At 33.5% G+C, this 12,784-nt stretch overlaps 1 protein-coding gene across 1 annotated transcript in view; it reads left to right on the forward strand.

Annotated features, from left to right (window-relative positions):
- LOC145660471 (protein FAM98A) overlaps positions 1-12,784 on the forward strand; it is a 47,634-nt gene that overhangs the window by 3,736 nt on the left and 31,114 nt on the right. Inside the window, exons 3-4 of the mRNA XM_081725537.1 lie at positions 3,997-4,157; positions 9,574-9,684. Of these exons, the coding sequence (XP_081581663.1) occupies positions 3,997-4,157; positions 9,574-9,684 (272 nt within the window). The remainder of the gene's footprint in view (positions 1-3,996; positions 4,158-9,573; positions 9,685-12,784) is intronic.

Below are 12,784 nucleotides of genomic sequence, written 5' to 3' on the forward strand. Positions count from 1 at the left end.
GACATTATTTAATATTTCATTTTTTTACGCTGAAGTCTTATATTAACAATATATTAATTCCTTGATGTATTTTCCAGTCTCATTATTGAGAATACGTTACTGTTAATAATATTATACTAGTAGCAGCATATACTATCGGTATAAAAATGATACACTTATATACGTATTAATTCATCACACAACAGCATGCTTCATTAAATTAGATTATTCATGATGTATTTATAATGGATCTCTGATTAAGGCATTGGTATGATTATTTATTTATTTTTTATTTGGGGGGGGGGATATCAGTTCAAGGACGAGATATCATTTACAAGCGCATTATTTTCTTTCTAAACTGTTCACAAGACATTATTGTCGCAGTCGTTCAGAACTAACTTTGATTTAAAGCTCAAATTATGTGTATAGCGACGATTTGACAACCTGAGTTAAAATATTTTATTCAGATTTCACTTTTCTCATTTCATAACAATGTTCTTGTATATTCATAACTGGATATATCTGTAGATAACTTGTATATAATAAAAGCACAGAATGTTATATACGTTCTTCATATTTATATCTAGGTATGTCTTGGTTCATTGGTAATATAGCATAATTTAGATATGACATGCTAAAATTAATGACTAGGAAAATCAAAAGTGAAGTACAAGTGAACGTGGCAAATAAATATCTCTTGGCGCACACAAAAAATAATCTTTGAAACAATAAACACAAAGAATCGTGGATGCAGGTGAGAAAGCAACAGTATCCTACAGTGTAGTCGCAGGTCAAAATAAATAATCCGGGTCAGAGAAAAACGAAACGCAACTACCAAGGCAGTACACAGTTCGCAGTAAGGTGGCAGTATTAGAAGTGTATCAATATCTTTATCAGACACAGATAAGGTTCACACAGACCTTGAAAGTCAGGAAGATTTGCTATATTTCACAGAAGGGTCCGGATTTTTTTTTTTTTTTTTTCCGTCAGCTGTCTACATAAGATATGAACACTTCAAAGATTCAAGTCAAATTTAAGAAGATGATAAGAAAAGAGCTCAAAAGACTATCTTTAGAAGTAAAAAAGCTTGAAGTGCGCTGAAATGCACTAAAACTTTAAGCTTTGGAAGAAGAACAAATTAAAAATTCAAATGCTACAGAAGAAACAAAATAAGTTAGATTTGGCCAAATTGTAATGTGTTTGCTTCTTTGTTTATGCATATATTCAGATGCTGAGATAATAAAGATAGCTGAATATATAATTATTGTTTGACATTAGTGTTATATATATTACAAAAGCAGGAAGTCTGTCTGCTGATAAGCATTTATAGTAAGAAAGTAAACTTATACTGTATTTAAAAATAAAAGAGGAAAACGTTGGATATCTATGGACGTAGTGGAGGCCTTTTACAATAAAAAAAAATTGAAATGAAATAATGTGTGTATATGATGTTCACTTTCCTTCAGACTGTGGACTGTAAATGTACCACTGACTGGTGGTCGCGAACCTACTGGGCCCGGTGCAGGTATGCCACCAACAATCACCGATCCATTCAACAAACCAGTTGTTTCTGGAAAATAGAACTCAAATATGCCCAAAGAATATGATTTCAGGTCCTCTTCCATCTCAACTCGCAGCTCGGCATCTAGGCCTGCAGTCCGTCATCCGCGAACCTTCGAGTAAAAGGTTGCGAACCACGAACTACCGACACAGGAAGTCGACCTCCCAGTGGAGTTAGCAATGAGGACTATGGAAATCTTAAAATTAGTCTGTAATGGCCCTACCAGACAAAATAAAATACTTTTAATACAATCCCAAACTGAATTTAGCGCAACGGAAAAAAAAAAATTCCAAACTGAAATTTTGGAAAAGAAAAATGATTATAAACTAAAAGAATGAATTTCTTCAGGATTCGGTTATTTTCGTCTCCGGTCGCACTATACTCTTATTTCCTAAAATAATGTAATATTTTCAATTAAATAAGCGAAATTCTGAAATGATAATACTACATATATATATTTTATTGAATATAAATGAATATTATAGTTTTGGGCAAAATTTATGCAAATTTTGCGACTCTCTCCTATAATTCTGTGATAAATCGAGACATATATTTTTGAAATCTCTACTAATCGAAATCTTGCGAATATATATAGGATGTTTCAAATTCTCGGACCATGTTACATTATACTAAAGTATAAGGTAACAGGCCTATAAAGATTTTTTTTTTTTCAAAAACTTTGCCATAAAAAGTAGTGTTCGTGATTTCACGGGTCAGGAAAATTCATAATTCAGAGAAATCAGTACCATTGCTGCATTTTATTAATTTAGTTATCTGATGTCACTTCTCTTGCTTTGCCGACTTCAATTTGAACCCTTTTCCACTTCATTCTTTGAGAAATTAGTTTTCCCTCTCTCTTTGTATTGAGAGTTTAATTTCGAATACATGCAAAATATAAGCTTCTGAAGCCAGCAGTTTCGGCTGGGCGTTGATGTATGGCTGAGTGAGTCATCAGTTGCTTTTAACAGATTGATTAACAAGTAAATATATTTACAGTTTAAGGATTTTTTTTTTTTTTTAAATCGATTTCAGTAAGGTTTTCACTTGCATCTGATACCCCACTCGAAACCAGTTACGTTTCGAAAAGCACTGTAACAAAGTTCGTAAGTCATAATTGATTATTAGAAAAATTCAGAAAGAATAGTGTTTCATTCGTATTTATTAAACGTTGCGGTATATATTTACTAACTTTTGTCAGTTCGGGAAGTTTAGTTTACACACGGTAGCTTTTCAAAAATAGCATATAATGCTTTAGTTCATATTTCGTAAATCACTGTCGTTAATGTCAGTGAAATTAATGATTGGTTGGTTTGGAGTTTAATGTCCTTGTCAGCGCCTTGACAATATGAAACGTGGACCTACAGCTTAACATGAGATTCAAACTACATACCCCTCATCAGTAATCGAACCCATGTCTCCTGCGTTGATGGCACGTACATTAATCATATAGCTACGAGGAAGCTCTAATGAAATTTTGAGTTTTATATCCTATGTTTTGTCTTATAGGCTAAAAAGGACAGATGATTAACGAAACACAATAATTACGAAAAATGGTGAAAAGAGATTGTGGGAGGACACGGGAGAACCTCGAGGAAACCCACAATTACGATGGGGTCTGCTACAAACTCATTTGACCTTGAATCGAACGAGGGCTTTCTTACACCAGATTTGATTACTTTTCCACTGAGCGACCATGTCCCTTCATTAGATGTCAAATTGAGCAAGAAAGTTATATGATGTATCCGTGCTTTTTTATGTATGAAATGAAGCTCATTCATGTGACATTGTAGTGTGGTCCAGAGCGTAAAAGTTACTTTATGTTTGTTTTGTATCGTAATTTGCAGATATTTTTCAAGATGTGCAAAACCTACTTTCAGATTGGATTAGGAAAACTTCAGAAGTATTCAGTTTTTTTTTTTTTTTTTTCAACACAACCGAGAATCGAATTAGGAACTCGGACAATAATGCCGAAGGCTCAGCTGAATGGAATCTAAATGCAGATTAATGTAAAGTAAGATTACATTTATAAGCGAACTAGAAATTGCATATTAAATTACACAGTTCCTTAAATTTTTAAAATATAACAGGTCGATTTTCTTTATCTAAACGTAAGTCATTGGCTTCTCTAAAACTTGTTCCCATTAAGGGTACGCGTAAAATTCCTGCTGATCTCATGTACATCTTCTCTGGAGAACTTACATTAAATAGCGCGAAAAAAACAGTAGAATCGAGTTCTTCACGCCTGGAAGTTTGCTATCAACAAAGAACACATGCATTTGGTCATCATAGGTAACATGACCATTTTGAGATTCCAGTGAAGAGATTGGTGAAAGTTACATCGAAACTAATCGAGTAGTTTTTATTTCGTCCATACATAACCTATCCATTAAGTGTTGTGTAGAAGGCACAGACGAGATGAAGTAACTTTAACAGTTTGTTGTTTTCATTGTTTGCAGGATGTCCATATGGATCTCTTACCGAAGGCCACCTGAGCGACAGGTTACAGACCAAAGAAAGCCGTTTGCTTTTGCTCGACTTCCTGTTGTCTGAACTAGAAGCTGCAAGAATGCTGCACGTGAATAAACCTGAATTAAATAAAAGTATGCAAGTAGAACTGGTAAGATATAATACTGCCTAGTGAATGCTTTGAACTAATTGGAAATACTGACAACACACATCGTTTTAGTTCCTATCTTTGGAACCACATCGTATTTTCATCTCAAGCTAACTTGCAAGGGTCACATATAAATTCACATCAACATGTAGTTGTCATATAATTCTGTTCCTGAATGGTTTTTATACAAAGAAGTAAATGCTTAATTTTCAGCGTATACTCCGCATAATTTATAAATTTAAATTTAGGGGACGCGGTGGCTCAGTGGTAGAGCGTTCACCTCCGGTGCTTGGGGTCCCTGGTTCGATCCCAGCTCGCGCCGTGTGGACTTTGTGGTGGACAAACGCCGTGCTCGTGGATTTTCTCGGAGTTCTTCCGTTTCCTCCCACTTTCTTCATTTCACTCGTTTCTCATTATCACCGTTTCCTTCAGCCTAACCGACATAATCGTGAGACATTGAACTTAGATTTCATTTCATAAATTTAAATTTAATATACTAGGCTATAAAAATGTTGGGTATACATTGTACACTGTAGTTTTACATCACGTGGTTATTCCTTGTAGGCTAAAAGAGACTAATGAAAATGAATAAATATGAAGTAATTTGATGGATTGAGAATGTGGGAGGGTACGGAAGAAACCCGAGAAACAAGTGGAAATGATATAGTCTACCACAAACTCACGTTACCTGGAATTGGACCATAGAACCTCGCACCAGAGATGAACGCCGTACCACTGAGCCACTGGTTTTTGTTATAACTATTTTCAGTCCTAATCTGAAATAAAATTTAACTAGGTATGTAATAATTGCGAATCTGGAGCGAAGCGATCGACCTTTATTGATTATTCATAGAGTTTTTTAGTGCATCAGTTGTTTTCGTGGTCGAATACGACACACAGTGGTGCGAAATGCCTAAAACGTGGCCAAAAATGAAAACGTGAAAATTCGTATTTGATTATCTTTAAGTATCAGGTTGGCTAGTGACAATTCGTCTCTTAAACTTCACCCATGAAAACAGTCTATCGTTTATACCAGAGCTCGTATTGGAAGTCAGATTAAACCTACTTTTGTGCGTCTCGTAACAGCTGATGCGCGCGTGAAATATAGCTCAAATCATATGAAATAGTTCATTGTGTAGTTTTGCGATCTATTTAAATCAAAATGGACGTTGTTCCGGGAGGTTTGTGAAATATTTTAACATCATATATTATTTATAATACATTATTTGCTGTACATTCATTTTCATTAATGTTCATATCAAAAAAGTGTTGAAATTATTACAAAGTGGATTAAAAACTGAACTCAAAAGTTATATATGACGCTCCATTCCGCTAAATTTTGTATTGGCGCATAATCTATGATCGATTTACTACAAGAATGTGATAAAAACATCTGCGCTTTTTTTCGTACGTCACGAATGAATAAAAACTTGCAGTTAATGAATATTTAAGCATTTTGTAAATGTTGAGCAAAAACTAAAAAAAAAAAAAAAAAAAAGTTACAATTATTATAAAATAAGTGAAAATGATGTTTATAAGACACATACAAATAAGATAGTGAAGGGCAACAAATAAAGAAAGAGAAAGAATACTTCAGTATAACATAGAAAAGGATAGTGGATGAATACATATTTTAGTTTCCATTATTTTATATTTCATATGAAATATATACATAGAATTGAACTAAATAAAATTAAATAATTTAGCAATACAAGAAGTGATTATTTGACAATATTAATTATATTAATTTCAAGTTCAATAGATGAAATCATCCAATTATCGAGAAAAGATATTTATTTTGATGTAAGATCATTTGAAAAGCGATCTACAAATCATACTTGAAAATTCGGAAAATCACCTACCTTCGAGGAGTGTTAGTTGTATTAAAATATGTGACGATATGAACTGAAGAAATTCGCAATAATAATGACGTGAATACATTAGCATACGTTACGCAAATGAGTCTTCGCTCTTCCGGAAAATTGAGCACTTCGAAAGTTGTCAAAGATGTTTTATCGTCAAGTCCATCAAGAGCAGAGAAGTAGATGAAAGCTGTGTTATCAATGTCTTCACACACAATATGTATACCAATGATGAAGCGCTTTTTCTTGATATGCGAATATCAAGAAGAAAATATCAAACGTTGAGAAACAGGACATTGGTAAAAGGTTTTATATGTGCCCACCGTATTTAAATTTATTTATTTGATCTGCCATATTGGATCCACTATTTTCAATTTTTCCATTTTGATGTCAAATTTGCATTTAGTGAGGTGAAAACCTCAGTATACATTTTTTTGTTACTTTATTGCACTTCCAAAACTTGATCCGCTATATTGGATCCGATATTTTGAAGTTTTCAATTTTGATATCAAGTTCGTGATCAGTGAGGTCAAAATCCGCAGCATACCCATTTTTTGTGCACTTTGAAAGAGAGTTTGAATTTTGGCCACGTTTTAAGCATTTCATACCACTGTGCGACGTGCAAATAGTTGAATTTAGCAGATCAGCGAAAAACATAATGTTTGAAAAATTGTTTTCGCAGAACAAGACGAAAAGGTTTTCGCCGTATTTCTAATGCTGAAAATTCTATTTTCTATTGTTTACAATGAGAATTCGCGCGCCAAATGCTTTTCTAATGTTAAGTCTAGAGGTATTCTGCTTTTCGGTGATTATTCCTCAGTGGTATGTCCGATCGGAACATGCGACCTCTAACAACACACAGCGCGCACTCTCGAATCACCATGTCAAATTTAGTTAAGAAAGGTTCAGGTATGTCGTAGGAGTATCCGGACAAACAACTGCCTGAGTCGTGTAAAGTAGAGATTCACTTACTTCGCTCCAATTGCTTCTGTCCTTGACATTTTTACAGCATTTCGTTGCATTTCTAAATAAAGTTACCTATTTCCTGTTGTTTTACTACAGGTAAGAAGAATTAGGCATATTGGCAGCGTCATCTTTCCTATAAGCACGCATATGCAATTTACTTTTTAAATGTAAAATTAATGCTTTTATAAGTTTCAGTTTCTTTAATGATTTCAGGTTTTGATGTACTAATTCCTGAAATGGATAATCAATCAGGTCGAGGATCATCTTTATATACAAAAAGATTTTAACTGGTTCATATTAGCTTTGCTATCTTAAATAATTTGAACTAGAAAACAAATCACTGAAAAGAGCAACGTTTATTTTAAAATAATAACTGTAACAGTTTCGCCAACTAACTGAATATATTGGCTTCATCAGACACTGTAAAAAGAAGAGAAAGTTTTTATCTAAATATAACAGGCTATCGGAAAATGGTTCTGAACGCTTAAACGGATTCAGCAAATCATAACAGAAGTTGATAAAAGTGAAACTAAACACCACAAATCCACCTCCCTTCCTGGTCTGGTAGAAAACTCAGCTACAAATTACGTCTTTTCAACAACTTGCCCTACTGTTCGTCAATTATCTCAGTTGTCTTCTCCCATACTTTCTATTCCCCACCATGTCTCCTTTTCTTCCTCACTATCTCCTTCTGTATTTTCCTTTCTCTTCTTGCTGTTGTGGTCCTTTCTTCTTATTCTTTCCATCCTTAGCTTTCCCTTATCATATCCGTTGGTCTCCGTTGCTTGTGAAATTCCTCTACATTCTCTTCTGCCTTCCTTCTGTCACTACTAATCCACATTATATGACTTGTTCTCAATATACATCATCATCGACGTTGTCCGTTTCATTATCGCGGAAAATCTGGTGAACCGTTTGGAATGATTTTTTGAGTAGTTAGCATTTGCCTCGAACTTGCTTTTTATCTTGTTATTTTCTGAGAATGGATATTCTAAGGGGGGAAGGGGTTAACATTTATAACAAAAGTATTTATCTCATGAGCCCTTCAACTCGATGTACATTATTGTTATCGAAAATAGGTTAAGGCATGTCTCAGGCTTTTCGGAAATTCTACCTGTAAGGGAGGAACATTTCTGTAATATTTTAATTTCTAGTTTGTTTGCATAAAATGTCGAAAGTGTGGACATGATCGAACAGTTTAAAATGAATTTTTAAACGTAACTTGGGTTTACCAGGGTATTTATCTTTAGCTCTACACTTGGATTGAAATGCATATTTTAAGGAGAAAGAAGGCAGATTTTTCGCGAACAACAACGACCACACGATTTCAAAGGACTTTTTAAAGATAGCATTTGAGTTGAGTCGAATTTCTGTTTTTTCATTTGGATTCAAATATGGATCCTAAGGGGATGGAAAAGAGGGTTAAAATGTGTTTTTCACATATTTGGCATGGACTAATTCTTTTCGTATTAAGAACTAGCATTTCAGCTAATTGTTAATATTTTAAATAGGAAGAAAAATGTCAAATATATTTTATAATAATAATAATAATTAAAAGAACATTCTTCATTAGAAACACCTTACTGCGAAAAGATCTTACATACTATGGTATTATTTTTGTCATACTGGCTATAAATAACGTGAAATCAAATATTTATATTCATACACAATTCATGCTTGACCTTGAATATTTTTACAATTTTTAAGCAAAAAATACTGATATCTACTATAAGAAAGTTATCATAAAAGTAGTATAAAAAATTGTATTCAAATTATATATGTATGAAAAAACTTTCAGTAAATATATATACTCGCTGTGCAATCCAATCCGAAATTTTTGCAGTTTGCAAAATTGTAACATTTAATTCTGCATATTCTACTAGGTTCTTTACTGATTAAAATCCTTGAAAAGGAATACTACTATGATTATTTAGTTACCTTCTTTCGTCTAGTTATTGTGAAGGAAATTGTGGGGATCAATGTGAATATCCGATCTTATATGTTGGGAGAACAATAATGTACTGCTACTGAGTAACTGTCACTTGAGAGAAACACCTTGAAAAAAAACATGAATATCAGAAAACTCCAGTAATTTACCGGTTAGAAAAGGAATACATTTACATTGTCCTTTGTTTCTTTTTTATTTAAAAAAACATCTACAAGTAATTTAAATAAAAAAAATCAACAAAAATTATTTTTATTTTTTTTCAATACTGGTATAGAGACTGGACATTGTGTACATTAGTCATATTTTATTTCGATGAAGGCAGTTTCCCTGTTCCCATACACTTTCTTCTGAACTTTTATCTTTCATTCGCTATTTTTTTTATCGTCTTAATAATGCCAACTAGGTATTGGTGAAAATATGATACCACTTCAATTCTCATTCAAAAAATAGAGCATCGAAAATAAATGATAATTTATTAGTATTATTATTATTATTGTTAATCTTTAAGCATAAACCATTTCTGAAGGATTTAAATTAAAGAAAAAATTACGTTTGTCTACTAACTTTTAAAATGTTATTTAATTTTATGTATTGAAAAGTTTGTTTTCTGCTGTACTTACATTTCTTTTTCTTATTCTCGTAGCAAGAAAGTTCAACAGCAAATGATCTGAAAAATATGCTTATAGCTTTAAAATTTCCAAAGCCTCCTGCTAATATAACTCCTGCTTTACTTTTTGGAAAAGTTGAACAGAAGGTAAGTAATTTTATTTTATTTTATTTTATTTTTTTTTTAATCTTTTTAACTTTGTTTGTGTATGTTCAAACATAATTGTATTTATGTATTATTGAAGTGTTCTCTATACAATTCAGTGTAAACATTACACAGTGAAACCTCTCTGTGTTGGCTGCCATCTAGTCCATAAAGAAGTGGCCAACTTAGAAAAAGTATGTGTATTTTGAGGTAATAACTATTATATATGTACTAGAATCAATTACCTGCTTCGCTGGATTCAATTAAGAAAAATATGTCCCGTTAGTCAGTCACTTTTTACTATTACTAAAGCACTCTTTGATATCGGTCATTTTCGATGATTTTTATATATTTCGCTCTCCTCCCCATGTTGCGGGCACGACATCGGAAGTGTCATTGCTTATCTCAGCGACCCCGCAAACTATGAATTCGACACTGATATTAGTCATTTTCAATAATTTTTATGTATCTCCTCCCTCTCCCTCCGCCAAGTTGCGAGGTTGAATTTGTATTTAAACGGGATCGGAAGTGTCACTGTTCATCTCAGTGACCTCAAAAACTATGGATCCGACACAAATATCAGTCTTTTCGATCATTTTTAGATGACTTTCCCTCTCCCCTCCCTTAAGTTACACCGTCAGAGTGATATGACAGAAACCATCTCCGGGTCGAACTTCATCTAGGTTCAAAATTTGATCGAGATCGGTCGGGTGGTTCAAGAGTAATGAAGTCATAAATACAGTCACTTTCATTTGTATTTTTAACATTATCTCCCCTCTCCCCCTTCCCTACATTGCACCGTCAAAGTGAAATGACAAAAACATCCCAGGCCCGAACCTTATCTATGTTGAAAGTTTGATCGAGATCGGTCGAGTGGTTCAGGAGTTATTAGGTTTTATTCCTTTTCATATATTTCCCCTACTCCCCTCTCCCTCTTCTAAGATCTACCGTCGAAATGAAATGGTAAAAAAAAAAAAAAAAATCCCAGGTTCGAATCCCATCTATGTTGAAAATTTGATTGAGTCACTTTTATTTTTATATATATTGATTTCTGTTAGTTATTATCTCCCCCTCCTCTACGTTGCTCCGTCAAAGTGAAATGCTAAAAACCATCCCAGGCCCGAACCTCATGAATGTTGAAAATTTGATACAGAGCGGTCGGATGGTTCAAGAGATTAAGTCACAATCATAGTCACTTTCAGTTTTATAATATAGATTAGTTTGTTTTACAAATAATACATATCTTAGAATGGTTCAAAAATTTCGTGTTCCGAACAGTTTTTTTGTTTCACTCCCCAAAACTGTTTCTTTCTGTAGAGGAAAATTTTCTACAAAATTTTATCGAAATTTGTTGCTATTTACAAATCACTCATCAAGCATGAAGTATGCTAGATTGGCGCAGAGTATTGTTTCATCATGTAACGTTTCAGCGCAGCTTTACTGATAACAGCAATCCTAGAAAACATAGGAAAGCAAGTCAATGATTATTCTGTAAGTTACTCCATTATAAGAAAGGAGAAATAATAGATCCGCTGTTATTTCAGTCAATGTGCAAGTGCAATTTTAGCCAGAGGGATCTCTGATTATACACTAGGACGTAAAGTTGTTTGCAAGATATATCTAGAAAAGTTTATTATTATTATTATTTGTAAATAGTTTCCCTGCGTATTCTTTATATTTTCTTCAGAATTGATTGTTGCATAACTGCATAGAGCTCTTGTTTAGAGAAAGGTTTTTGTTGGTTCTAAGAAAAATTTCAGATGAAAGTGTGGCAGCGAGGAATGATAGTCTACTCTGTATAGAACACAAAATTTTCCCCCTCAGTCACATTTTGTTTCCCTTTTAAAGAAGTCAGCTGAGGTTTCCCCACCGGGGATGCTCGCTTTTCCCCCTCCCCAAACTATGCTTAGTATGACGCCAAATTTCAGTGATTTTTGTAATCTCTTGTAAGTTTAATCTTCAAGCTGTATTTCGAAGTGAGCGATGAAAACTATTCAGTTTTGGTCATTTCTACTTATCACCGAAATACACACTATTTTCACCGTTGTTTAGTTGAACTATATTATTATGACTACGGTTGTTACTTACAACCGTACCTTCGTACCCTTCAGTTCGTCATCGTTCTTCAATTTGAATGTACTAATTGCACATAACAAAGTCATATATGGATTTATAAATGCTCTTAGTGGTTGGCCAAGAAGAAGTAAACAAATAGCTTCTTCCACCATACTTGGCGAATTTCGGACATGTCATATTTATCCTCGACATTTGTATCGATTATCATCTTATTTTAATTTCTGTTATATTTTATTTTCCAGTGTATTCTTTGTTAGCACATGGTCCTCATTCCCTAGTAGTTTACGTGTGTGCAACTCAAAAGTTGCATTTAATTTATAGTAATTAACATAGTAATAACTGCTTTTTATAGTTTACGGAAGTGAACTTTAGAAACTGTAATCAAAATCTGAGATATAGATATTCTCTCGTAACTATATGTTAACTTACATGCCGGGGATGTGACTGTAGTGAGCAGACATGTTAGTGAAGGTGGATAAGCGCATAATTCAAGATTTGTTTCAGCATTTGTTAATACGACTGGTCAACAGCGTATTTAAAGGGTGACTATCGGGCCCAAGCCCCACCCAATAAATTTGTTATATACACAACTTCATTAAAATTTGTCTGTAGGGACCATTCCATACGAAATCAACAAATCAAGGTGGCTCGTGTGTTTTAAATTTTCTTCAAATTTTGTACAAATGTTGTGGTATTCAAACATAGCACTCCTGTCAAATTTTACAGCTCTACCTCAAAGGGGACTGCTGTAGGAGCCATTCGAAATCTGGGAGTTTTGTGCAAAAAGTACCTAAGTTCGCCTTCGACTTAAAGTACTTAAACCGCTAGATCTCTGGAGATATTGAAGCTATTTGAAAATGACTTTCACTAAAACAATCTTAGAATTTGTAGCATTTAAAACATTGTAGTAATGAACTGCCCAAGTGGGATTAAGCATATGAATTTCACCGTTAAAGAGAAAAAAAGAAGATAAAATGTCAAAATTTGACAACTATTTCTGAAAAAGGCCCACCTAACATCAACCTCA

The sequence above is a fragment of the Thermobia domestica genome, chromosome 9 (genome assembly GCF_964235325.1).
Source record: "Thermobia domestica chromosome 9, izTheDome1.hap1.1, whole genome shotgun sequence".
In the NCBI taxonomy this organism is placed as follows: domain Eukaryota; kingdom Metazoa; phylum Arthropoda; class Insecta; order Zygentoma; family Lepismatidae; genus Thermobia; species Thermobia domestica.